Genomic DNA, 27,914 nt, shown 5'->3' with positions numbered 1-27,914 from the left:
CCACTGATGACATTTTAGCCATTGTAAAGAACACTTACTCTCTGTAGCAGCTGCTGTGTCAGGTTTTCTTACTCAAAGATACTTTAACCTGCTTTGAACTTTATTCAGTGACAGGTTGTGTAAATTTAAGTTTTTTAGACTCAAATTATCACTGCTAAATTGGGACACATTATTTATATTCAGTCACAATCTTCTCAATTAAATCTAGAAAATGGGGTAAGAAAATGTTTGTGTGATTCATGTCTGAAGGAATGTGTATTTGTGTGTGTGTGTGTGTGTGTGTGTGTACTGCAGTCCATTCGACAGTACTGAGCGGTTCAGGCCTCAGTCCATCAGCAGGACATCAGTTTCCAGCAGGAAGAGCTCGATTTACAGCTGGACGGCCCCGAGCACTCCTTCCTTCACAGAGAAATATTTCATGGTGAGTGTTCTCAGACAAACATACATGCACACAACTTAAGACAACACAACAAATGCAGGACCAGTGGAAAACAAAAACATAAACTCACCTGTCACTTTCTCAGGTCCCCCTTGCCAGTACAGTGTTCCCCCGCGTATTCGCAGATTTTCTTTTTCCAGTCACATGATTCCTCCGGTTCATCACAAAAGCTCAGAGCTCAAGACGCTTGTTTGAGACTTTTGCGTCTGAAGGAGGTGATGCGGGGGAGGAAGGGAGTTGGATGAAGAGCATGTTGGCCCGTTGGCTTCCTTGTTGGCTGCTAAGGAATATTTTACAGCTATTTCCACTGGTTCCTGAATCGCTGTAACTGAAGTTTGTGCCCCTGCACAGAGAAATGGCATCAGCGGACTCAGAAACGGGCGGCAAAAATCCTGGTACGCTCAGGAAGAAGATTAGTTCTCATTCGGATGAATCAATGAAACCCGGTTTTTCTTGAAGAAGATGACCTCTCGCACTTAACCGATGAAGGAGGAAGAACGGACTCCTGGTTTTAAGGCACAGAGTGACAGAGAGACACTCCTAATGTGCGTTATGAAGTATTATCTTGGTCTTGTCCAGAAACTGACGGGGGCTGCATCAATAATTGGAAGACTTTCTGGAACAAGTCTGGTTTTCTTAGACCGTCATCCGTCTTTAGATGGTACAGCTTAAATCATTTTATTATCCTCCCAAAAGCAGTTTTCTTCCTTTTGCCTTTGGGCCTTTGGTCATCTGCCCAAAGCTACATTGCTACTGCATCCAAATCTGGCAAAATGAGAATAAATACAAGGTTTTAACCCTTTTGCTATCTTAGATGACCCCACCCTTACATTGACGTGTTCTCCCTACCATGACAAAGGTGGATAAAGGTGGAAAGATTTCATGTAATCCATGGACACCAGTGAAGATCACAAATCATTGAAGAAAAAAGGTTCAGAGCACTGTCTACTGGGTCTAGATGACCCAACTCCCAATGTTAAAGTGCCTAGGATAGCACAAGGGTTAAACATCTTTTAAAATTAAATGAGCTATTGAATTGTGGAAAATGGTGAAAATAAACCAATGTAGCCCATTAGATGTCAGATGATTTGATCTATCAGACAGAAACCAGCAAGAATATGTTAGAATTTGAATTGGGATTTCATTAAGGAATTTAAAAGAATAAATTGAACTGAAACATCCAGAAGATCAATAAGGTTTAGAGAAAATGTTTGTTTTGTTTTTGATTTTTGATCTGAGAAGGTGAACCTCTTCTTGATTGTTGGTCTTTTCAAATGTTGACATGTGACTTTTGCTCTGCAGTCGATGGTCCGAGAGCTGCAGGACGAGGAGGGCTCCCTCCCATCTCTGCTGCCCAAGGGTCATCACAGCAGGGGAGGTGTGTCTCTGCTCAGTTACTTGTCCAACCCCCCACATGGCCCTCAAACCCCCCGCAAACTAAGGTAGGCAGTGGACAGGCGGTCTTTCCAGGACCTCTTTGTTTTCCTTTACCTAAAGGAGTCTTGTCAGACGAAACTGTTAACAGAATCCAGCCCGCCACACATGTTGCATTGAATACCACAGACATAACTGTGCATGAGCGTGCTAACGTGCTATTAGCTGTTCGGATGAGTCAATGCTGTTTAAATAAACGGCATGGGCCTAATTATTTGATTTTATTTACCTTAATTAGGGCAGTTTCAGCAGCTGCTTCAGCCTAAATATGCCAGAGTTAGCACAGGAGCTAATTTTCATACGTTGTCCTAAGGCAGGATAAAAGGTTCAACAATTACATTTACAACACAATACAAAAACACAATATTAATGGTAAAAACATTCATAAAGGTTATTTACAATTAAAAGCAATTCCAAAAAACCAACAATAAGAACAATAACATCAATGTCTGCAGGACTGGTTTGTTTTCAGCCATTGTTTAGGAGCTGTTTGGAAGGTAGGATAGTTTTCACAGTTTCTAATGTGTGGTGGCAGCATATTCCATGACTGTGTACCTCTGATTGACACCACTGTTTGGCTGAATTTAGTCCTGTGCCTTTGAACATTACAGTCCCCTTGAGTTAAGACCTGGGGGGTATTCCAGGAAGCACGTTTAAACTATCCTGACTTTAACCCTGAACTCTGGCTGAAATCCACCTGAACTTGCTTACTCTGGGTATGCCGGTTCCAAAAGACCGGATTTGAGTTGGCGTAATTACGCTCAACTTGGTAACCCTGGGTTAATGCGCATGCACGTCAAGTACATAAAGACATTCTCAATGGATTGCCGATTTCCGGAGTCACCATGGAAACACGTGGAGAGAAAAAGAGAGCGCTATACTTCAGTGAGACGGAGTCTGAGATTTTATTGACGGCGTATGAAGATTATATGCCCATCAAAAAAAGTTTGCATCAGCAAAAGAAAGAGTTTCTGCTTGGAGAAAAAGAAAGTAAACGCAAGAGTTTCTGATCTTATTTTCATTGTGACGCATATATATATAACTTATCCAACTTAAATTAATTCAATTGGTAACAAGTAATTGAGTTAAATTTATTCAACCTAATTTCTTACGTCTGTCTAACTCAATATTTTTTTACAACTCAAATTTACATATTTATCTAACTAAACGTCAAATGATTCCAATTCAATTAAAGTTCTTCCATCTTAATTAATTGTAATTCTTGAACTCTCATATGTCTAAATTTGAGCCTGCAGATATTCTCATTATTGTAACAATAAAATGAATGATGCAAAGTGCATTTGAATCATTTATCCATATACCAAAGCTCTGAATTAAACATTATACTATATGTCAGTAGGCATGATATATAAACTCATCATCCTCTCCCTCCGTCTCACTCATTGTGCAGAAAGAATTAAATATAACAGGACAAATAACTAGACAAAACACAGTAAAAACAGCTAAACAACTAAACACATTTGGTCAAAAACCCACACTTAAACCCAAATCCGTCCAGACAAGCAAAGGGAATGGTATCCCACAATTCCTTGCGGTGCCAAACTAACAGCAGCACCAAAGTTACACCTACTTACTTGAATTAATTTAAATGAAAGTAAAATTAATGTCTGATAATTACTTGTTTATTTTTAAGCTGACTCAACCAAAAATAATTGATTTATCTTAACTGAAGCAAATAATTGAGTTAGATCAACAATGTAAAAAGTTTATACCAACATCCATATGTGGTCTTATCACCCTCTGACGGTGGAAAAAGTATTATCTGAGCTTCTTCATCCACTAAATCATCTTCAAATGGACACGCCATGCTGCTTCACCTCTGTGAAAACAAACTAACCTTCGAATAAAACTTCTCCAGACCAGGTTATGTTCAGAGCATGAGTTGCTGTAGCAACTTGACCTACCCTGAAACATACCTCCATCTTTGGAACCAAAAGCTGAGGTTATCTGCTTCCTTTGCCTCAAACTTACCGTGGTAACTCACACAACCTGCTTTCTGAAATACCCCCCTGGTGCCTATTCCAGTATTTGTTTTTTTACATATAAAATCTAATAAGGGGGAGGGGCCAGCCCATTCAAAACTTTAAAAATGAGACAACCATCCATATACATTTTATAACTTTCCAAATCCATTATGCCATTGGTTAGAATGTCTCAGTAATGATATTACAGAGGCTTTTTGTCTAGAACTTTCAGGGTTCTCTCAAACAAAGACTTGAGGGGTTTCAAAGTGCTTTCATTTGTCTGGGACCATGTAGTAAGACAAAAAGTTATATGACTAAGATAATTGAATGCATATAAACCTTTGCTGCCTCAGTAGTCAGAGAAGACATTCTTTGCTTAAAAATTGACAGATTAAATTTGAGAATATTGGATATACTACTATGACTCTATTCAAGTACTGTAGATTTGTCCAAACAGTTTTTCGAAGATTTTTTTGAATTCATCACTTTTTGTGTAAGAATCACCCACAAAGACACACACCCCTACACTTTAATCTAGATTTTATTTTCCCCTTAACCCTTGTGCTATCTTAGATGACCCCACCCTTACATTGACGTGTTCTCCCTACCATGACAAAGGTGGATAAAGGTGGAAAGATTTCATGTAATCCATGGACACCAGTGAAGATCACAAATCATTGAAGAAAAAAGGTTCAGAGCACTGTCTAGTGGGTCTAGATGACCCAACTCCCAATGTTAAAGGGCCTAGGATAGCACAAGGGTTAAACCTTCATTTAGTCCTGCAGGATCATCCTATTTAATGAACTTCAAAGATGCCACAACGTCTAATCAGCCAAGTTGACCTCAAACACCAAAGCATATTTATATCCTCCTGACAACCGAGGAAAAAAAGTGTCTTCCAATTCTTGTTTTTGTGTGATTTCCTATCTATTTGGGCCTAAAAAAAACACCTTACAATTTTAATTTTTTTTAATGTTTTTTATTTTAATTTCCCAACATGTCCATTGTAAAGGACAACGGGACGACATTTCTGAAAATAGAACTCAATTAGGAAAATCAGAAAAAGGAGCAGATTAAATCTTTAGAGTGATATTCACCCAAAAAACATTAAATTTTGTTCTAAAGAAATACATTTCTATGTCACTCTTTTGTTACTTGTTGGAACATCTGCTACGGACAAAGATTGACCAGTAAATTGAGAGCTTTGCTTATTGGCCAAGCTCTCTCCTCACCACAACGGACCGGAACAGCAACCACATAACTACGGACACTGCTCCGATCTGCCTGTCAATCTCACGCTCCTGTCTTCCCCCACTCATGGAAAAGACCCCAAGATATTTAAACTTTTCCACCTGGGGCAGGGACACTCTGCCCACAGAGAGATGGCAAACTATCTTTCTTTGGTCAAGAACCATGGCCTCAGATTTAGCGGTGCTGACCCTCATCCCAGCTGCTTGCTTCACACTCGGCCGCAAACTACCCCAATGCATGCTGGAGGTCCCAGCTTAACCCTTGTGCTATCCTAAGCACTTTAATGTTGGGAGTTGGGTCATCTAGACCCATTAGACAGTGCTCTGAACCTTTTTTCCTTCAATGATTTGTGATCTTCACTGGTCTTCACCCTTTGTCATGGTAGGGAGAACACTTCAATGTAAGGGTGGGGTCATCCAAGATAGCACAAGGGTTAATGAAGCCAACAGGACAACATCATCTGCATAGAGCAGAGATGAAATCCTGTGGTCCCCAAACCAGACCCCCAAAGGCACCTGCCTGTGCCCTAGAAATTCTGTCCATAAAAATTATGAACAGAACTATGATAAAGAGCATCACCAGAGTCCAACATGCACCAGGAACAGGTTTGACTTACTGCCGGCTATGCGAACCAAGCTCTTGCTCCGGTCATGCAGAGACCGGACAGCCCTCAGTAAGGCTCCCCGGACACCATAATCCCAAAGCACCCTCCACAGGATACGGGGGACGCTGTCAAATGCTTTCTCCAAATCCACAAAACACATATGGACTGAATGAGCGAAGTCCCGCAATCCCTCCAGCACCCTAAAGAGGGTGTAGAGCTGGTCCACTGTTACACGACCAGGAATGGAACCTAACTGTTGTTCCTGGATCTGAGGTTCGACTATATATCAGCTGCATACTACTAACTATATAATAACCAAATTACACCAAAAAATGGACAAAAACTGTAAACATAACAGCAAAATACACTTTAGGCCTGCACAAGTCTGTTCTATTCTATTCTATTCAATGTGTACTTATGACCGATGATGTCTGCCCACATCATCATTCTGGGAAAGTGAAAGTTTCTCACTTAGCTGCAGACTTTTTGGGACAAAAATGAAATGTTCAACATCAACATTTCGTTCTTAACATAACATAACCCCCTCCCATGTAACCTGGACTCTCAGCCTCTCATCCAGCAACACTGAACCCACCGGTCTGGCAGGCAGTAGCCCTCACCTGCTCCTGGGAGATGGAACGGAGCTGAAGATGACCGAGGGGGTGGGCAGTAAGGAGGGGGAGGAGCATCAAACCACCTCACCTGTTACTTCACAGAGGTGAGAACATACATTGTGTGTTTTTACACGATGTATATTTTTCCCATAACAGCTGAGCTCATGTGGGAGGAATTGGAAGACAATCCTTTCCACCTTAAGCAGGAGTAATAACAGACATTAGATCCATTCTAAATGAGCAGTGCTTCCTGTTCGTTTGCTGGTTTCCTATCAGCCACAGTTCAAAAGGTCTCGCTCCGAAAATCTTTTATCTTTTGTCAAAGCATTCCCAGTGGTCTTTTCGTTATGATGATGCAGTTTTTACCCAAAATCTAAAAAACCCGTGTTGACAGGAAGAAGTTCATTCAGAATAAACCTCTGAGTTGTGGGCAGGACTGCTGGCGCGGAGGGAGTTTGCGCTAATTTCCCATCATCCCTTTGTCTACATGCTCTCCCACTAGCTTGCAGCCCCTCACATTATCAATCTAACATTACCAGTGCAAATAAAATGGCGAGCAATATCAGAGTTATCCAAGTTTAGATCCAGATTGCAGTTCAGACGAGGACAAACAAAGACGAACATGGATCTGTTTGTCTGCAAGTGGACGCATCAGAATGGGGCGGAACAGGGAGCTCGTAACAATTCCAACCCTTTCTAAATGAGATTTTTTATCTGCTTCTGATTCACCATGATTTGAATAAGAGCATAGTCAGAAATACAGTTTTATTCTGAATTTCTTTTATTTTTATAAATGTCCTCTATCATGAGAAAATGCTTCAAGAACATGTTATAAACACTAAAAACCCAATTTTCATTGGAGGGGGCTATGTGGAAACTTCTTTGAAGGGCAAAGCACAGCTGCTCCCTTCAGCTTATTGAAGGAAATAACAGCCTCTTCCCTTCAGCGGCAACACTCCAGACCTCCTGAGGAAAGGTGGAGGAGGAGGGGGAGCCGACCCCGAGAGGACGACACTGCATCAGGAAACCCAGCAGGTGACAATGAAACTGCGGCTTCCATCTACTTCCCATTTCAACCTAAATGGGTTCCTCAGCCTTCATCCTGCATGCCTCTCATCTTCCCACATTTAAACCAGGAGTCCTTAGCTTGTCAGGTCTACTCTTTGCCATGCACCCACCCTTCAGCTTCAGCGGCATCAGGGACCCCAGGCAGGCTGGCTGTGGGCAGGGTCCAGCGCAGGGCTCAGGCTCTGAGGCTGGGAGTCCTGATAAGAGAGCTGGAGAAGAGCATGCAGAGCCAAAGCTGCTCTGATAAGGAGCTGAAAGCACTGGACCACCAGATACTGCACCTGGCAACCATCCTGAAGGTACCTGCACATTTGTACTGCAGGACAGACAAGACTGTGGGAAAATCTGCCTGATTTTGCTGTCTTCCAGAACGACCTCTCTCTGCTCAGAAGCTCTTCATCAGAAGAGACTCTAGCTGTGGAGGAGGTTCTGGGAAACTTTGACTTTCTGTCCGACGATTTCAATGAAGATGGCAGCACCTCCTGTGTGGGCAGTCTGAGGCTAAAAGACAGCGGGTGAGCGCATAGGCAGTAAACAGCCAAACGTCGACACATCTTCAAAAACAACAAATGTCTCCCCTTTCTGGAATGTTCTCCATCAGCTTCGGCTCCTCCCAGCATACACCTTTGAGGAGTCTGGGCCTCCTTTCTCAGGACAGCTCATTTGCCTCGGACGAAGAGCCGGCTGTGGCTCCTCTGACATGTGGGGACTGGGGTCTGGATCAGGCTCTGGAGACACACCTAGATATCTGCTGCATCCTCCTGCAGGTAGCTGTCATGATGTTCCTCATCCTTTGACATCATTTTTGGTGGGTCTTGAGGCTCACATGAAGCCTCTGAAGTGGGCTTTTATGAGATGTATTTCCTCTGATGTTCCTGCTGCTTCTCCAGTGACCATGATGCTCCTCTGATGGTTTTTCCACACACAGATGATGGAAACAACCGACTTCAGCCTGTCTCGCAGAGAGCTGCTGGAGGAGATGGCCCACCAAGCGGAGGTCCTGGATCGAGTCAGCCGTCTGCTGCTGGAGAAGAGCGGAAACATCACTACAGGGGACAGTGAGTGGACGAAGACAAACTGTCATGCGAGGGGGAATGGTTAGAATGAAGGACCTGTCGTCTGTGCTTCTGCAGTCCTTCCTGAGGCTCAGAGACGGAGGGATGTGCTGCTGTTCTGGGAGGACTGTGTGAGTGACAGCAGCTCTCAGTTCTGCTGCCCGGCGGACAACTTCTCCAGGACTTTGAAGAAACGGTACTCGCACAAGGTGAAGGCCAGGCAGCCCGGCCAATCAGAGAGAGGTACGCTCTTCACCGAAGCTCTGAGTGACATCAAAGCTTTAGTGACTCCAACTTTAATCTCCAGAAACGTTTCTGAAGACTTTGGTTTACAAACTTTGGCCTTTGAGCTACTTGAAAAAAGAAGTTGTGGGGTTGGAAGTTGTCTGGAATCTTTTGCTCTGATTGTTTCAAGCATGTTTTCATTTAACCCTTGTGCTATCCTAGGCACTTTACCATTGGGGGTTGGGTCATCTAGACCCACTAGACAGTGCGCTGAACCTTTTTCTTCAATGATTTGTGATCTTCACTGGTGTCCATGGATTACATGAAATCTTTCCACCTCTTTCCACCTTTGTCATGGTAGGGAGAACACGTCAATGTAAGGGTGGGGTCATCTAAGGTAGCACAAGGGTTAGACTAACATGCAGCCAAAGTGAGCAGCTACTTGTGTCCGACCAGCCCCTTCCTCTACTTTTGTTGTTATTTGACAGTTGAAGGTCAGGTTTTTGGTGTTTGTGGGCCCCCTGGCCCCTCATCAGCCACAGAGGCACTGAGGGATCACAGCTCCACATCTTCAGATGGCTGCTGTTGTTACTGCTTCTTGTTGTGTTTTGTTGAACTGTTTTCAGGAAAATGTGCATTGTAGCAAACAGCAGGAGGTTTGATGGAAACAATTCTGAACTGGTGCAGTGTTCTGAAGGTTCTCACCTCCACCCCCCACCCCCACCCTACACACAGTGTTCTCGCAGCTCCTGCAGCAGGTCCAGGCGCCCTGCCGGGTGGTGGCCGGCTGTCGGCCTGTCTGCAGCCCAGACAGAGTCAGCCTCTTCCAGCTGGGGGTGTATCTGCGGCGCTGGTCAGTCCAGGACCTGGGGGAGCACATCTCCCGCCTCTCCAGAGAAGGTATAGAGCTCATCACAGACAACACATGAGGATTTTTGCTCAGTTTTACTTCAGTGTTCCCCTAACCGTAGAATGCGGAGGCTGAGAGGTGCAAGACACGTTTACATTTAAGATACAACAACAACAAATCCCAAATGAATAAATACTGAAACACAACACCAAATCACAGAACAGTTGAGGGATAAAGCTGTGGGTTTTGCAGTCTACTAACTTTTTACTACGGTGGCCGAGAGGTGGAAGACACGTTTACGTTCAAGATTCAACAAATCGCAGTACAAATGAACAAATACTAAAACACAACAGCAAATCACAAAACACAACACCAAATCACGGAACCACATTACAGATTCCTGAAACACAACAGAAAAACCAGGTGCAAATTACCAAAAACCGAATCACAACACAGTCTTACATGGTTTCTCAAAAGGACAAGCTCCAACAAAAATGGGCAGATCATTATGTTCTGCCTCTCCTGGAGAGAGTTTAAGTTTGGCCACCAGGTGGAGTGCTTCTTAACCATTATTAACACCAGTCTGTCTACAGGTGTGGTACCTGCAAGTTTCAAACATGCTGTTGTTAAACCCCTGATTAAAAGACAGAACCTCGACAACTCAGACTTAGCAAACTTCTGCCCCATCTCTCGGTTACCCTTTCTCTCAAAAATCCTGGAGAAGGTGGTTTGGCTGCAGTTGAACTCCTTACTTGATAAGAACCATGTCCTGGAGAGGTGCTAGTCTGGTTTTAAAACCAAGCATAGCGATGTCTTTCAGGAAGCTGACGATGGGATCAATGTTATCTTTCTTTTGCTGCACTTGTCGGCAGCATTTGACACTGGACCTCAATCTCCTACTGTCCAGGTTGGAAGGTCTGGCTGGGGTTTGCGGTACTGCACTCGACTGGCTTTATTTGGCAGACAGGACTATGTGTGTGAGCATGTCTGGATCCTATTCTTTAACTGGTCCACTGTTGTTTGGGGTTCCCCATGGCGCTATCTGGGTTCCATCCTGAGAAAACAGGGAGTTTCCTTCCATTGCTATGCTGACTATAGATCTATTTACCAACAAAGAAAGGTTGCTCCATTACAGCACTACTGTTTGGTTTTCAAGACATCAAAGACTGGATGGCCCTAAGCTTTTTAAGTTTAAATGACAAAAAACGGAAGTGATGGTGTTTGCTCCAAGTAGCTCCTGTGACCCCTCCTCAGTGGAGTTTGGTCCCTTGGTTCCACTTTAAAAACAATCTGTATCAAACCTGGGGTTTAAAATGAACAGTGATTGACGGTATAATCAGCTCAGTGGTAAAATCCAGCTTCTTTTCGTTTAGGCTGTTGGTGAAAGTGAAACCATTTTTACCAAAATGTCATTTTGAGACAGTAATCCATGCTTCCATTACATCTCAGCCAGTCGTCCATCTCAGGTCTCCAACTGGTCCAAAATGCTGCTGCGCGGGTTCTGGTTGGAGTGCCAAAGAGAGACCACGTCACCCCCAATCCTAGCCAACTTTTCTTTATTTTTAAATCTTTCAACAATTGTGCATCGCCGTACCTCTTTGAGCTTCTCTGTTCTTACACCTGAACACAGTGCTTGAGATCAGCTGGTCAGCTTCTCCTACAGATACCAAGATCCAAGAGGAAGCGTGGGGAAGAATGAGCATTTTCAGTCTGTGCACCGAAGCTGTGGAACGAACTACCACTGAGCATTTGGCAGGCATCTTCCCTATCCATTTTTAACCCTTGTGCTATCCTAGGCACTTTAACATTGGGAGTTGGGTCATCTAGACCCAGTAGACAGTGCTCTGAACCTTTTTTCTTCAATGATTTGTGATCTTCACTGGTGTCCATGGATTACATGAAATCTTTCCACCTTTATCCACCTTTGTCATGGTAGGGAGAACACGTCAATGTAAGGGTGGGGTCATCTAAGATAGCACAAGGGTTAAAAATGGTCTTAAACCTCATTTTTATGGCCAGGCCTTTGACACAGCATGAAATTCTGCTCTGCTGGTGTGTTTTATTGCTTTGTTTTGATTTTATTTGGTGTTTTTACATTTTTATGTCAATTATTTATACTTTTTATCTTTAACTGTTTGAACCTTTTAGCTGTATTTTCTTCTTTTAGCTTTTAATGTACGGCGTCTTGTTTGACTAAGGTCATTTTAAGGCGCCATATAAATTAATTTAAAACTTCAATGTTGGCATCTTTATACATGTTTTATGATCAGTATGAAACAGATCCACTATCATGCTTCATGCCAAATAATTTTCAGTTGAAATGATGGGCAAATATAATCATCCGATCAGCGATGTGCCATAGTACCTACCTTGTCTGGTTTCTCATGTTTTGTTTCTTAACAGTTTAGTTTGATTTCTGGTAATTACTATTGTTTTCTTACGACGGAGTATTAGGGCCACCAAAAAAAAATAAAAAATTAGAGCCACCAAAAAAAATAATAGTAAAATTACGAGATTTCATCTCGTAAATTTAGGAGATAAAAACTCGTAAATTTAGGAGAAAAAAAGTCGTAATTTTAGGAGATTACAGTGGAAGTGAGCATGCAGAGCAGCAGGTGAACGCCGTGCAGCCGCAGAGCAGACCGACTAAACTTTGTTGAACAGGTGAGCTGAATGTTTATTGATAACGTTCCAAATGTCTGGAAGGTCATTTGTTTGATTTACGATTCATTAAAGTTTTATTTATTGATGGTTGGTTTGCAGGATCTCTGCAGCCCGATGAAGCCGTCGTCGGTGTCCCTGCAGCTGTTCGCTTGAATCCTTTCTTCCTTCACCAAAGACAAGACTCTACGTCTGTGGGACGCTTCCGTCACACAAAAGGAGGAGCACTTTTTTTTTTGGCATTTTCAACGTTCCAAAGCTAATATAAAACACTATTTTCATTCCTCTTTATTGTTTTATGCTGAAACGGGACATTTCATCTGCAGGAGGGGGCGTTTGTAACACTGTTTACTTCCGCATTGGTGTTCGGATGACAGGTTCATGACGTAATGAGACACATGAACTTCAGAAAATGTGAATGAAAAGGAAAATAAAGGCTGCAGCGATTGTCTACACCCAAACGTGTCTCTGAGCTCCTTATTTTATATATTAAACTCCGCTTTACTGACACTGAACCCCGGAAAGACTGCTACACGGAAAATAATCTGATTTTGACTCGCCAAAAGGTTCAGAATCTCTTTGTTTTAAACCTATAATGATCCGGAAATGAAGCTTCACAAAAGGCTCCACATACTTCATCTTCAAGCTAGGTTCCGATAAACGGACAACTTCGGTGTTTTTTCCTTAATCTACGACTTTTTTCTCGTAAATTTATGAGATTTTAAGTCGTAAATTTATGAGATAAAAAGTCGTAAATTTACGAGTTTTTATCTCCTAAATTTACGAGATAAAATCTCGTAATTTTACTTTTTTTTTTTTTGTTGGCTCTAATTTTTTTTTTTTTTTTTGGTGGCCCTAATACTCCGTCGTATTTTCTAGACTCTTTTTATTTTGCTTCATTTTTTTTAGTCTTCCTTTTTCCTTTCTCTGAGTTTTGACCCAAAATTTGGTAGGAATTGCATTCTGTTTTCTAAAATGTAATGTTTTTTTGTTTTGCATTTTCAACGGTCGTGATCTCTATGATGATTTAGCTTTCATTGATTTATTTAGTGAGATTCGCTCTTCAGGGCCACCGTCAAAAACGCTAAAAACATCATTTTCATGGGAACGGGTCTTTAAAAGAGAACAAACTCTTTGGATCTGTCTGGAGCTGAACTAAATCTGCTGGCTCTGGTTTGCAGCACCGTTAAGCACCGTTAAGACATAAAGTACCGGCTGAATGACATATAGTCCAGAGCTCACCTGTGTTGTTATTGTTTCAGAATACTTCTTGTCTGCACTCCTTGGCCCCAAAAGAAGGCGCGCTTTGACTAAACTGCAACGGCGGAGCATTGCAGAGCTCCTCCCACTGGGATCCACCCTACAGACTCTTGCTGCCTTGCAGATCGACGCCAATCCCAAAGTTTGCAAAGCTGCCAGCAGCTACATCTGCAGAGCTGCAACATGCAAGAGCTTCAGGAGCAAAGTAACCAAGCACGCACAAAGACAGGCTTCCATCATCGTGATCACACTGAGACGCAGAGATCCAACGCCCACACACTGTTTAACCCTTGTGCTTGTGCTAAGATCACAAATCATTGAAGAAATACGTTTCAGCGCACTGTCTAGTGGGTCCAGATGACCCAACTCCCAATGGTATAGTGCCTAGGATAGCACAAGGGTTAAAGAAATACGTCAGTTTTCTGTTGATTCTGAGCTGACATGAGAGCAGACTCACAATCAGCATAGATTTGTAGATAATTTGCTGTAGTGCCACAGCTGTGTGTGAAAGCTGCTTCAGTAAGAAGAGCTTTATCCTTCAAGAGAGAAATAAGAACAGAAAATAGGCAGAGAGGGAATCTGATGTTTTTTACTGATTTAGTGCAAAGAACATTTCTAATTTCTAAAACTGAGAGCTCACATAGTAAAGTAACAGTCACACAACCACCACCAGTGTATATCAAGCATAATGGAAAAGTCCAGTCCAGCTCCCAGTTGTAACCAGACAGCTCCTTCTCTGTGTGTTCTGCTGCAGGCTGTGTTCTTCTACACGGAGAACCTGAAGAGCTCTGATGTTCACATCCAACAGGCTTCCTGTCTGGCACTGAAGTGCCTTCAGGTGAGCAGCAATTACCACCAGACATAAAGACGAGCAGGTTTCAAACCCACCCGCATCACTGTTGCTGTGTGTGTCAGGCAACAGAGAGCGTGGACTACATAGCAGATTTATGGAGGTCGGCCAGTGAAGATCTTCGATGTGCAGCCAGAGAAACCGTCGTCTCCTTTGGTACAGGAACTCTGCTCTTAACTCACTCAGGCTGTTCTGTTATTGAGAAACAGAGTTTTTCTTTGGTTTCTTCTTCAGGTAAAAAGGGCCACAAGGTCTTTGAGAAGATGGACCAGCTGTTTGTTGAGATGGAAGAGGAGGCTTTCCAGAACCAGGAGACTGAGGTCACTATTCTATAGGAAACGTGTAGAGATTCTTCAGGAATCCCATGATGGTACCACCACCGAGCACTGATGAATCTTCACACTCGGATGATGATGTTACAAAGTGAGCTGAGAATCTATTGGATTTTGATTATGCTGTTCAGTTTCAGCAAATGTTTGAAGGACGATTTCTTGACCAGCTGTGGAATTATTTTGTACAACTTTTGGTTTTGCTAAATAAAGAAATGACGAATATATTGTGAAAAAACAAAGAATGTGTGAAGATGCCCTCAAACTACACAAAACATCATCTCTGAATGAGTTTGAAACAGTGGATCAGCATTGTCCAGTTCAAAATGAACCCTGGCTTCTCATTCAGTAGTTTTATGTCCAACTGAACGTCATGGAACTCCTCTGATGTTTATTATTCTTTTTCATACGAACAGCAAGTTTCTGCTGAACTCGTTTCCTTTCCTTTCCTTTGGGTCATTTCTTTGGGATTTCTGCAGAAGCTGATATTTTGAGATCATACTTGAAGATCCTGATGAAGACAAAAAAACCAACATGATTTTAAGTTTACTTTTACAATGTCAAAATCCTTCTTTGTTCTCAATCTGTATTGTTTTTGGAGGTTTTTATTAGGGATGTCCCAATCTGATCACATGATCGGAAATCGGTCCCGATCACGTGGTTGATGACTCGATTGAGATCGGATGTTGTATCATTGTTTATCTTCTGATTCCACATAATTATTCTTTTAGTTTCACAAATCACTGAGTGTAATGTTTTGCAAATCTGTGGCTGTTTTGCACCTTGGAGTAGAATTTTAGTTAAGTTAGATGAGCTAATTTTTCTCTAAAATCCCTCCTTCATGTGGACACCCCTGAGGTTTCCTATTTTTTTTCCTGTTTTTTAAGGAGTTTTTCCTTACCGACAAGGAGGGTCTAAGGGCAGGGATACCCAGTTTAGCTTAGTGTGTTTAACCCTTGTGCTGTCCTATGACCCCACCCTTACATTGACGTGTTCTCCCTACCATGACAAAGGTGGATAAAGGTGGAAAGATTTCATGGAATCCATGGACACCAGTGAAGATCACAAATCATTGAAGAAAAAAGGTTCAGAGCACTGTCTAGTGGGTCTAAATGACCCAACTCCCAACGTTAAAGTGCCTAGGATAGAACAAGGACTACACAATTACCGGTATGGAGCCCATTGAGACAACCGTTGTTGTAATATTGGGCTATGTAAATGAAATGGAATTTAATTAAATGACCTTTAACATGTAAAATCAACTTTTATAGCTTTTTATTGTATTATACTGTTCATTCCTCACCAAAAACAAGTGACAAAAATAAGTAGAGGATTTTGATTCACTCACGTATTTGTGAGTATCTCTCTAAAAACAGCCCCTCCCAATCCATGAAAACGAGCAGGTCCTGCCATTATGACGTCACAGTCTAAGGAACAACCCTTTCCAGGAAGAGTCTGCGGTGCCAGCTCCGCCCCCAGGCCAACCCACACACACCCACTTTCTCAGCCGGGCTAGCGGTGATCACCTGAACTCTTTTTTTTCTTTCTTTTCTATGCACATCCATCAATGCAAAAGTTCAGATGTTTGTTTTTGTGGGAAAAACACGCTGCTGAGGTCGGCTCTACGATGACATCATGAAATGGGCGGTACCCACACGGGGGGGGGGTGAAAGGCGGAGCCTTAGATCAAGTCGTCTTACTTCTGCGTAGGAGAATGAGCAGCAAAAATAACTTATTTCATTAAAAAATGGTTCTTTAGTGTTTCAAAGGCCATATATGATCATATATAGTGATAGCTTACTCTGAAAAGGTTAAGAATAGCATCATATCTGCACATCTTCTAAAAATAGAAGTGTTTTTTACCCATGTTGTCATCTTCATACAAGGCTAATTTGAAAAAAGGTTCTGCACGGATGGAATCTGAGGTTCTAAATGAAAAGTTAGTTCTTGAAGTTGGACTTTAGCGTAAAATGTCCAATGTTCAGAGATGAAGAGTGGCAAAGCAGAGGTGACAGAGCTTCATTATAAGCACACACTGAAGTCTGTGCACAGAGAGGAAAGCTTTATTTAAATTAAAATCAAAGCAGTGAGTGTGTTCAGCACAGGAAACACACACACACTTTCAATAGGGACAAACTAACATCTCTGACAGCTACAACTGAACGTTTTACAGCACTGGAACAGAGATGGATCAGCAGTAAACACAAAAGAATTTAGATTATTTCAGCATTTTGTTGAAATTCGTTAAAAATCAACCTGAACTTGACGTCTGGAAGGGAAAAAAAACTCAAACCACACAAAAACCCCCATAAAAAATAAATCCTTCTACAACATAGGAGAGGAGGAAGCCGCCGCTGCTGCTGCTGGGAAAAAAACCCCGATTTTTAGGAACAACTTCTGCGCAGAATGTGGCTGATTGTCCCGTGTTCTGGTTGTGCAGAGGGACTTCTTGCTCCAGCGTGGTTCTGCAGGTTCGGGGCAGAACATTCTTCAGGGAGGAAACTTCGACAGATCTGCTTTTTTATTCAGATGCTGGGGTGAAAATGTTTGCTTCCCTTTGCATTTTGAGATGCTGTTTATTCCTTTTCCCCTCCAGGGCCCACACCTTTCACTCCTTTACCTCAGCACATTTGTGGGCGGAGTTCTCTTCCTTTGCACACAACCTCAGCACGAGTTTTCACCTCTTTACTGTGTGGCAGTATTCTACAGGAAACCCTTTTCAATGTCTTGTTACCCTCCGCACCTCTGCACCCCTGTACATTGTTCTCTTCCTCTTCTAAGTCCCCACAATAGCTGGATTGAGGGCAGCGTCTGGCAGTGCAGCATCCTGGCAGTGGTACAGGAAGCAGTTGCCCCAGCAGCTGTAGCAGATGAGGAAAAGGGCAGCCAGGAAGACCAAGGCACAGATGGTGCAGGGTTTCCTTTCCAGCAGGAAGCTGAGCAAGTAGAAGCCCATAAACATGGAGTGATTGAACCACAGAGCTGGGTTCAGCGGCTTGGGGATGAGCAGCACAGGGAGCAGCCACTGTAGACAATACATTGTCCGTGTTGAGTTGGGACAGAGACTGTCCGGTGCAGTGCAGCCCTGAGCAGGTGACGTCCACGGACAGGTTTATCCAACAGAGCTGGGGTGATGGAGGAAGAGCTCGGAGCTGCCTGATAGAGTCAGGTCATCCCTGGAGACAGACAGCAGGAGGAAGAGAGGCCCATCAAGGTCCCAACCAAAACATCCTTTAGTCTACATGCAGAACATTTCCATTTTCTATGAAAACACATCATAATCAAACTTGTCAGGGTTGTTGGAAACTGCTTCTAACCTCACACTGAACAGAACCAACAGAACACATTTCATTTCACTCCTCTGATTTTCCAGCTTCAGTCTATTTGGGGTCTACACAGGATTGACATCATGAGATTTGACACTAAACCCACATCAAGCAGCTGGAAGAGGTCTGGCTTCTCACATGACACCATCATGCCTGAGGAGCCTTTAAACAGCTGAGCGTGTCAACTGAACCCAGGGCGCACGTGTCCGTCAGCGTGACTGAGACGGTTCAGAGGTGGAGAACACCCCATAGTACAAGTCTTCCTCCAAATCCATCTACCTTCTTAGGTTTAGATCACTAACAGCGTTTTTCATAACTGTGTTGAAATAAATACAAATCCCATAGATTCAGTTCCCTTTACCCAAACAGCAGAAAACAATTCAATCAGTTCTATAGAATGGGATGCAGTGTCTGTCTATCTGAAGGGCTTTGTTCCACGCCCACTAGGGCTGCACGATATGAGGAAAACTCGCGATATGCGATATTGGTGATTAATATTGCGATAACGATATCATTTGCGGTATATCAACAGATATCAAACCAACCAAAAACATAATTTCCATTTCAATGCAACAGTATAAAAATTACACTCCAAATGACCCTTGTCGACATAGGAGGCAAACATCAAACATAAAAGGGCTCATTTGATTGATCAACAGCGTAAACGGGTCCTTCCGATTGGTTAAATGCATAAAGGGATTTATTTCATTTATTCAATATTTCAAGCTGCCGTGAGTTTGTTTTAGCACATTTAACCCTTGTGCTATCTTAGATGACCCCCCCCTAACATTGACGTGTTCTCCCTACCATGACAAAGGTGGATAAAGGTGGAAAGTAGGGCTGCAGCTATCGATTCTTTTTGTAATCGATTAATCTAGCACTTAATCGATCGATTAATCGGGTAATCAGATAAAACGATTTGTGTGTGTTTTTGAACAACTAAAACAAATAATGCATAACAAAAATGATGTGGTTGTAAAATGAACAAGCATTTGATTTTAAAGATCCGCTCTGATGCAAATGTTACTTTTGGTGTTTTTAAGTTGGTCTTGAGAAGTGGCGGAGCAAGAACATTTTGTATGGGGGGGGACAGAAGACTTTGAAAGGGTGGCACAACACCAAAATGGAAGGCCATTAAAAATAAAAGAATCAGAAAAACATATTTGATCATTATCATTGTTTATATTTCGTGTAAAAAATAAGCTTTTGTTATTTTTGCAATGCTTAAAGAAGCCTCGCGGTCCGCCGAAAGGCGAGCTACCGCCTGTCCCAGCCCCTGCTTCTCGGCGCCCCCTCCGCGGCCCGCGCTGGTCGCCGCGGAGGGGCGCGATAATGTCGCAATAATGATAAATTTGCGGTATATTGTGCAGGCCTAACGCCCACAATCACACGTTCAAAGCATCATGCTGGAATTCTGGAAACGTCTGAACTTCAGCTGCTGCAGTCAATCTGACAGTGAGAAATGCTGTTACATCATACAAGGAAGGATGTTGTTATTAGTCTGTACCACAGGCCTAGTTGATGACTTCCCAGAGCAAACATTTTTGCAAGAGGTTGACCTGAAAACTTCCTTGTATGGACCTGATAGGCTAAGCTAAGCTTCAGAGCAAGTGTTGGCGTGCAGCTCAGATGAACCTCATCCTTCTATGTGATCTACTAGATCCATTAAACTAAAATATTCTAATTTCATATCAAGTCAAAAGATCAGAATTTTGTGTCCCTGATCCAATTCCAAGTCATTTGATTTTGATACCAAACCCATCTTTTATCATTTAACACTTTAACAGAAACTTCTGTGAAGTAGCTTCAACAATCAAGGAAAAATAGAGCAACTATTAACGAGATACAAAGTTTAACTATAAACTAATAAAAAATGGGTGATAAGTAGTAATGTGAGACTTGGGCCCCTTGTGGCTACATAGTTAGGCAGTCGCATGAAGGGTATTGCCCAAAGACCCACACTGGATGAAGCTCATCGCACCCCCAGGGAATCAAACTCTGATTTCCCATACGCTAGTCCAACACGCGGCCAACTGACCCATGATGTAATTTTCAACATAAAATGTTTTTCAGAATCAGATAATGAATAAAAGAAATTATATTAAGTTATGTATTTGTTCTGAGCAACTGATCCAAAGGAAAATGTCCTCAGTGTAAAAGTCCAGGAAAACGCATCATTCAGGATATTGTACAAGTTCAGAACATCCACATCCCAACTTCTGGACTGATACACAGACATCGTCAGGATCAGGAGCAGATAAAACCCAGCAGCTCAGGTTTGTGACGAAGCAACTGCTATGGGTGGGACAAAGTCGCTCTGTCCAGCTCCATTCTGATGCGTTCACTTTCAGAAAACTTTGTTTTCCTCGTCTGAGCTAGAATCCGGATCTAAACTGTACCGCTGGATAGCTCTGATATGGATTGCCATTTTGTAACACTGCCTATGTTAGTTTGGGGTAGTGAGCGACTGTAAGCTAGCGGGAGAATGTTAGGTTATCAAGGGGTTACTTGTTGTGTGCCAACACCCCAGCCCACAACACAGACGTGGATTTCTGATGAACTCCTGCCGCCCAGCAGAAACTATGTCCTAGAAAGACAGGGTTTTGATTTGGGCTAAAAACAGCATCATTGTAAATAAAAAGAAGTATGGGAACGATTTTGAAGATAGGTCAACATAGTTGGAGTTGGAACGTTGGCAAACTAAGTGAACTTTTAACACAGACTGTTGGCGTTAACGGCAGTAACAGGAATTTCCTCGCAATTCAGTTTCAGTCGTAGCTCAGTGACGTCTTTATTCTTAATTTCTGTCCGATGCCAGGACCTGTGTGCTCACCGTCCTGCGGTTTAAGGCCAAGGCTGCGGAAGTCACGTAAACACTAAATACGGAGACGAAACAACGACGTGCATTGCAGCTAACGGGCTAGCTTAGCTTTAACAACATTTTTTTCGACCGCATAATAAAACTAAGTACGCGGGGCGGTACGGGATGAGTTACAAACAACATTTTGATCAAATAAAAATATTATTAGACAAACCTGACATATGAAGAGCTCATTCTTAACAAAAACCAAAAACCAACATCAGATCTGACAGCAGCCGACTGCGCACTAAGCTGCTAACCCCAAACTAGCCTACAGGACCCCCAGCGTAAAGCAGAGCAAGACGCTTAGGTGTCTAAGATGTGCCTGATCATATCTATCCTTTTTTTTTTTTTTTTTACTTTATTATTCAAAACAAATAGAACAAATGTGCATGACAAGAGCAATAGTCATAACAATAAGAATGCCAGGGGATGGTACATGTATTACAAAATAAATATTACAAAACAGCATGCATTGAAAATGTTCAAAGACAGACAGTTTTCATAAATACGTATGGCTTTTTTGTTTAAGCTATTAGAAAAAGTGTGCAAATAAGATTCTAATTCTTTAATTATTACAGGGAAAAATAGTTGTGAAGCAGAAAATTTTGATTTGTGAATATGAAACTTACTAAATATTATAATTAGATTAATTGCCAATTTTATGTTTGATTTTATTTTATTTTAGTGTAGGCCAAATATGGCATCCCAGCAGATATCGTTTCTGACAGGGGCCCTCAATTCCCATGTCTGGAAAGCCTTTTGTTATGCTCTGGGGGCCACGGTCAGTTTGTCCTCCGGTTACCAACCCCAGACTAATGGTCAAGCTGAGCGAGCAAATCAAGACCTAGAGGCTGCTCTTCGTTGCTTAGCAGCCCAGAATCCATCAGATTGGGCTAACTTCTTAGTCTGGATACAATATGCCCACAATTCCCACATTTCCTCTGCTACTGGGGTCTCACCTTTTGAAGCTTCGTTGGGTTATTTTCCTCCTCTATTCCCCACTCAGGAGCTAGACCTAGCCGTTCCGTCTGTTCAGCACCATCTCCAGCGCTGCCAGCATGTCTGGAACCAGACTAGAGAGGCACTGCTACGCACTAAGGAGGCCAACTGCAGAATCGCCAACCATCACAGGGTGGCGGGCCCCTCGTATCAGGTCGGTCAAAAGGTGTGGCTCTCGTCTAAAAACATCCTTCTACAGGCCTCGTCTCGTAAACTGGCACCTAGATTCATTGGCCCCTACGTCATTGACCGCATCCTCAACCCCTCCTGTGTCCGTCTACGTCTGCCTGCTGCACTCAAGGTACATCCCACGTTCCACATCTCTCACATTAACCCTGTTCTGGACAGCCTTTTGTGCCCGCCTTCCACTTCCCCACCACCCGCCCGTATCATTGATGGGTCTCCGGCGTTCACTGCCTCTCGTATCCTGTATATCTGTCGCCGTGGCTGTGGTCATCAGTACCTGGTGGATTGGGAGGGGTACGGTCCTTAGGAACGTTCATGGGTTTCCCGTTCCCTCATCCTCGACCCTTCCCTCATCCGCGACTTCTTCCGTGATCATCCGGATCGTCGCCCTGGACCGCCAGGAGGCGGTCGTTGAGGGGGGGGTACTGTCATGGTGGCCTGTCAGACTCCTCCCCCTCCAGCTCTGCTGCTCATCTCCCTCAGCTGTGACTACTCTACTCATCAGCCACCTGCTACTTAAGGAGACCCTGCTTCATCATCCTTCGCCAGTCCGTTAACCCTGATGGTGCCTAGTCTCCTGAAGCTCTACGTCTGGCCCCTTTGTCTCTGTACAAAACTAACCTTATCTTGTCTTCTGCACTCAGGTTACATTCTCACGCTACGAGAGTCACCTGAGTTCACCATCTCGAGCAGCAGCAGCCTCAGCCTACCACCGCCGACATCTTCTGCCACTGTGAGCCACAGCCTCTGTGCTCACCTAGACCACAGCCACGCCACGCGTCCACTGAGCCGTCCGCTCTTCAAGACCACCTGCCTCGCCACGCAAGTTCTGAGCGTCCACGCTCCTCAAGACCACCAAGCCATGCCAGGGTTCAAGAATCCTACCCACGAACTTTGTCTCGCTCCCTGCTCTGGAAGTTCCAGATCTCCAATCAAGAGCCACAGCCTCGATTACCCACAACGCCATCAACAACCGCAAGAAACATTAAAAAAATAAAACCTCTTACTTACCTCTTTACTTACCTGCCTCTGCCTTCTGGGTTTTCAGCATCTGGGTCCTCCCTCCGCGTTCTAGTCATGACACAAAGTGCTCATAGTTGAGAAAATTACCTCCATTATTCAAAATATGAAGCACAGACCAAATTTTCTTCTTACCATAAAAATAGTGGTTTGATTACATGTAATATGCACCTGTTAATCCAGAAAGTTATGGAGTGTTGTAGCAAATTGTGAATGTGAACCTCTTTCCAATAATTATTTCTGAAAATGTCATAATATAACTGGTAATTTGTTAATATTGAAACTTGCCTTGAGAAGAAATTCCAGCCTTTAAGACAATCAAAATCAACCAATTCTAGTCCTTCATCCTGGATTTGCAGGTTTTCAGTATTTTTTCATTTGTACCGAGATTGTTTTTAGTGCGTCATGATTTGTTAGTTTGTACTGGGATTTGTTGTCGGTTGTATCTTAAATGTAAACGTATCTTGCACCTCTCGCCTACCGTAGTTGTTGGTGCCAGACGGACTGGTTAGAGGATTTCAGAAACTGCTGATCTCTGATGCCAGAGGTTAGAGCAGAATGGCCAGACTGGTTCCAGCTGATAGTAAGGTATGAGGAACTCAAAGAACCACTGATTACAACCGATGTCTGCAGAAAAGCATCTCTGAATGCACAACATGTCCAACCTGGAGACAGATGGACAACAGCAGCAGACCGGGTGTGTCTCTAACTGAGACACTTTTTTAACAGGAGCTAGAAAAAGACACCTCAATGCAAATGCATTGTGTTGTGAATTATTGCCAGACTAAATAAATGAGACATAAAACAGGCCGCTCAAAATATAAAGTATTTATGTCTGAATGCAGGAATTTTATCAATTCTATTAAGTGACACAAAGTTCAGAATAGCTGATTTCTGTCGTGAGTTTTCCAAAACTAGACCATTTTTTCTGCATGACACAAAGAAGTATAAAATGCATAAAAGATCTTTGCTTTTACTTCATGTTTTTGCAAAATATTTCAAAACAAATTCTATCAAAATGAAAGCTTTATATTGAAATCAAAATATTGAAGTTCTTTTTTCTTCTGACGTTACTGAGATGTTTAGTCCAGGTCCATGATAAGATGTTCTACAGTAATAATGAAAAATGTCTGGTTCTGGTTTGTTTGTGATGGCTGTTTCTCAAGATGGACAACAGAAACTGGTCCAAGGTTTTAATAGCAAGCAAAAATGAAAGATCCAGAAGAATTAATCAGTGTAGCATTCGATTGGCTGCAGTGCTGATTGGTTGAGAAGTTTTGTGTCTGCAGATCTGTGTGTGAACTCACAGGCTAAATACATTTCCATGTTTATGCTGTTCTGAGGACATACATTTTCTCTGAGGACAGGAAATGTTTTTTTTTGCAAGCATTTGAGACATTTTTCACAGCAGTTCATATTTCTTACATAAAAAACACAAAGAAAATTCTGCACTTTTTTATATGAGCATTGTTCTGTGATGGACAGGCAAACCCCGCCTTTGCCCTTCAGTGGCTGGGTTGGCCCCAGCAACCCCATGACCCAGAACAGAACAAGGTTTTATAACTGCAACATACTTCTGAAAGGCCTGTAACTCCATATATCGGTTCTTTGTGCACATCTAAGAGGCTTGTTTCAGCTTTGCCTTGGGTTCATACAAGCAAATAGTTAAAGAGTAGAAGGTAATTTCTAATTATCAATAGAAAGGTCTCTCAGTCTCCAAGAGTGTAAAGGAAATTCAAAGTTGTAGAAGTCACGGTTTTAGTTTCTTTACTTTAGTGTCTTGGTTCTCTGTTGTTCTGTCTTGGTTTAAGTTCACTTCCTGTTTTATTTTGTAGATTTTCCGGTTGTGGGGTTGTTGTTATTTCTAGTTTTACTTTGGTCCCTATCTGTCCTGGGGGGTATTCCAGAAAGCAGGTTATGCCACGGTAAGTTTGAGGCTAAGGAAGTTGATAACCTCAGCTTTCGGTTCCAAAAATGGAGGTATGTTTCAGGGTAGGTCAAGTTGCCATAGCAACTCATGCCCTGAACATAAGCTGGTCTGGAGCAGGTTTAGTTGAAGGTTAGTTTGTTTTCAGAGAGGTGAAGCAGCATGGCCACGTTTTTTGTGTTCACACCCAGGCGATTTTTGCTGACGATGAGCCGAGCGAACATGCAATTTCCTTCCCTGACATTAGATGGCGCTTAATGTAAAACAGAAATACTCCTGTACACAAGGTGGGGCTGCGCAACTTTACGCTTCTTAAAGTCGCTTTTCACTCAGAAGAAGAGAGCAAGTACTTACGCGCTTGTCAGAATCATACAAAGAAAACATGAATATTTCAAGAACCAGTAGCTCCAACTGGTGCTTGGTTCGGGGATATTTTAGAATGTCCGTCATTATTTCTTTGCGGCTGTGTAGATGCAACTCGGCATCTATCTTCTTCGCTGGTATGTGTGCTCAGCAAGGCAGTTTTGTGTTTGAGCGCCCCCAAGTTGTGTTTTACTGTAACTTCAGAGGCTCCAGACACATGTGCAAAAGCGCCATTCTCATTGGTCGAATAGATTTCGACGCGACGCGTCAAACCAAAAAAACGAACCCGAGGCGTTTTTTAAAAAGTGACGCTTTGACCCGTGGCGTTTTTTCGCGTCGGTGTGCACACTCACATTGGTGCCCTTTGTTTAGTCACGAGGCGTTTAACGTTGGCGAAAATCGCGGGCGAAATTCGTCCCGGTGTGAACAGGCCTTAATCATTTCTTAATACACATTCATTCACAGAGGCCAATGGATCTTAAATAAAATTAATTTCACTTTAAAAAATATTGGTTTATTCAATTTTGTACAGACTGAATATTTTAAATCTGACACTGTAGCAATCCTGATAGTAAATTCAAGAGGGGCTACAGAAAAAAATGAAACATCTTCCTAAAATGTAAACATCCAAACGATGACAAAATTACACTAAATTAAACTTGCAAACATTTGTGAACATAAGAGTTTGGAGTTAACCTCCTTTCTCTCCTGAAACTTCACAAGACCCTTCAATATCAGGATTAAAATCCTGTGCAGAAACACATTTACTGTCATTCAAGTGTGCAAAACACAATTATTATTATCATTCATTATTATAAGAATCTTTTCCTGGTTTCTTCCTGAATTTTGTGGCAACACCTGCCTTCTTCCTGACCTTTGATGGAGCGCCATCAGTGACCAAAATTACTTCATGTGACCAGTTCACTTCAACATCGTCCAGCACAGTAACTAGAGAGCTGACTATGTCATCAGTTGTTGTTGTGTCCATCAATTCAAGAAACTCCACTGTGACGTCTCTTCATCACCTCTAATAAATATGCAAAGCTGTACATATCTGTGATGTTGGTGCTTTCATCAATAGTGACTGAAAATACAATAAATGACTGGATTCCTTCATATGGCTGCCCATGTTTCCTCAGAGATGTTGGATCTGATCGTAATTCGTGACAGACTCATGTTTAAGGTCGACTGCTTTTTGGAAACAAGACTTCTGCAGCCTTCAGCATTTTTCAATAAGTTCACCATCAGAAAATGATTTGGATGTTTGCTCCAACTTGTCTGCAATAAGGTAGCTATGTGTCACTGCTCCATCACTGACATCACAGCTGCAGTAAATCCCGATGGTTATTTATCGGTCCAGCTAATAGTTGGTAAATCTTTTTTTTCTTAACTGCAAATGGTGAAACTTTTCTTTGTGGAGAGTCTCATAGTGGTGCTGAATGTTATATTCTTGGAGAACCTGTTGATGACGTACCAAGCATGCAGGTTTGCATTCTGCTCCGTGAACCAATAAAACCCTTTCCATTTTCCTGGAAAGCTTAGCACTTCAATTCAACCTTTTTTTTCTTTTTGACAAGATTTTGGTCATTAGGGTGTCACTACTGATCATCCTTCAGTAATGAAGCTCACAGGGAACCAAACTACTGCCTACCCAGACACAGAGCTGTTAGGTTTTTTTTTTTTGGCAAATGCAGAGTGATGTTGTTTCAACTGTTAAGCTTTTCCTTTGCTCCCCCTAGTGGCGGAATTGCGCATTTCGGTTATTTCTTTAAAAAATCATAACTCGCCGAAGGAATGGACTAGAAACGTGCTTTATTTTTTAAACATTCTTGGGATTTTTACTCTTCATGTGTGGGCCAGACTAAACCACTTGGCGGGCCGTATCCGGCCATATCCGGCTCACCAAGTGGTTTAGGGCCGTATGTTTGACACCCCTGATTTAGTGGATGAAGAAGCTCAGATAATACTTTTTCCACCGTGAGAGGGTGATAAGACCACGTATGGATGTTGGAAAGATAAACTTTTTACATTGATCTAACTTAATTATTTGCTTCAGTTAAGATACTTTTTTTTTAGTAAAGTCACCTTAAAAATAAACTCGTAGTTATCGGACAGTTACTTTACTTTCATTCAAATTAATTCAATCAAGTAGGTGTAACTTTGGTGCTGCTGTTAGATCGGCACCCCAACTTAATTGTTGGATACCATTCTCTTTGCCTGTCTTGACGGATTTGGGTTTAAGTGTGGGTTTTTGACCAAATGTGTTTAGTTGTTTTACAGTGTTTTGCCGAGTTATTTTGTCCTACTATGCTTAAGTCTCTGCACCATGAGTGAGAGGGAGGGAGAGGATGATAAATTTATATAGCACCCCTACTCTCAAATACTAAAATAACAATTGGTATAAGAAAATAGGCAAGACGTGTGTGTTGTTTCTTTCTTTTTATTGTCATAAAAATGAGTATATCTGCAGGCTCAAACTTAGACATATGAGAGTTCAAGAATTACAACAAATTAAGATGAAAAAACTTTAACTGAATTGGAGCAATATGACATTTAGTAAGATAAATGTGTAAATTTGAGTTGTGTAACCTTGTGCTATCCTAGG

At 42.3% G+C, this 27,914-nt stretch overlaps 2 protein-coding genes across 4 annotated transcripts in view; one reads left to right on the top strand and one right to left on the bottom strand.

Moving 5' to 3' along the window:
- The window catches only part of ripor3 (RIPOR family member 3), a 49,514-nt gene extending 34,647 nt beyond the window's left edge, over window positions 1–14,867 (top strand). For 2 of the 3 annotated variants that reach the window (XM_023954824.1, XM_023954826.1), the window contains 14 exons: window positions 295–421; window positions 1,742–1,881; window positions 6,282–6,431; window positions 7,275–7,362; window positions 7,464–7,694; window positions 7,765–7,910; window positions 7,997–8,162; window positions 8,324–8,453; window positions 8,529–8,693; window positions 9,411–9,575; window positions 13,449–13,651; window positions 14,201–14,284; window positions 14,362–14,452; window positions 14,531–14,867. In XM_023954824.1, the coding sequence (XP_023810592.1) occupies window positions 295–421; window positions 1,742–1,881; window positions 6,282–6,431; window positions 7,275–7,362; window positions 7,464–7,694; window positions 7,765–7,910; window positions 7,997–8,162; window positions 8,324–8,453; window positions 8,529–8,693; window positions 9,411–9,575; window positions 13,449–13,651; window positions 14,201–14,284; window positions 14,362–14,452; window positions 14,531–14,631 (1,987 nt within the window). In that variant the 3' untranslated portion in view covers window positions 14,632–14,867. The remainder of the gene's footprint in view (window positions 1–294; window positions 422–1,741; window positions 1,882–6,281; window positions 6,432–7,274; window positions 7,363–7,463; window positions 7,695–7,764; window positions 7,911–7,996; window positions 8,163–8,323; window positions 8,454–8,528; window positions 8,694–9,410; window positions 9,576–13,448; window positions 13,652–14,200; window positions 14,285–14,361; window positions 14,453–14,530) is intronic. The other variant, XM_023954825.1, reaches the window with a different exon arrangement.
- A 1,805-nt stretch (window positions 14,868–16,672) lies between these two features.
- On the bottom strand, window positions 16,673–21,110 carry blcap (bladder cancer associated protein). The gene is made up of 2 exons (XM_020703100.2): window positions 20,987–21,110; window positions 16,673–17,801 (listed from the first exon to the last, which is right to left on the bottom strand). The coding sequence occupies exon 2, from the start codon at window positions 17,663–17,665 to the stop codon at window positions 17,402–17,404; it is 264 nt and encodes an 87-aa protein (XP_020558759.1). The 5' UTR covers window positions 17,666–17,801; window positions 20,987–21,110; the 3' UTR covers window positions 16,673–17,401.
- Between the last annotated feature and the right edge of the window lie 6,804 nt (window positions 21,111–27,914).

Source organism: Oryzias latipes, chromosome 5 (genome assembly GCF_002234675.1).
Source record: "Oryzias latipes chromosome 5, ASM223467v1".
Taxonomy (NCBI): domain Eukaryota; kingdom Metazoa; phylum Chordata; class Actinopteri; order Beloniformes; family Adrianichthyidae; genus Oryzias; species Oryzias latipes.
The sequence above is the reverse complement of the archived record's forward strand: the minus strand, read 5'-3'. Positions and strand labels throughout refer to the sequence as shown.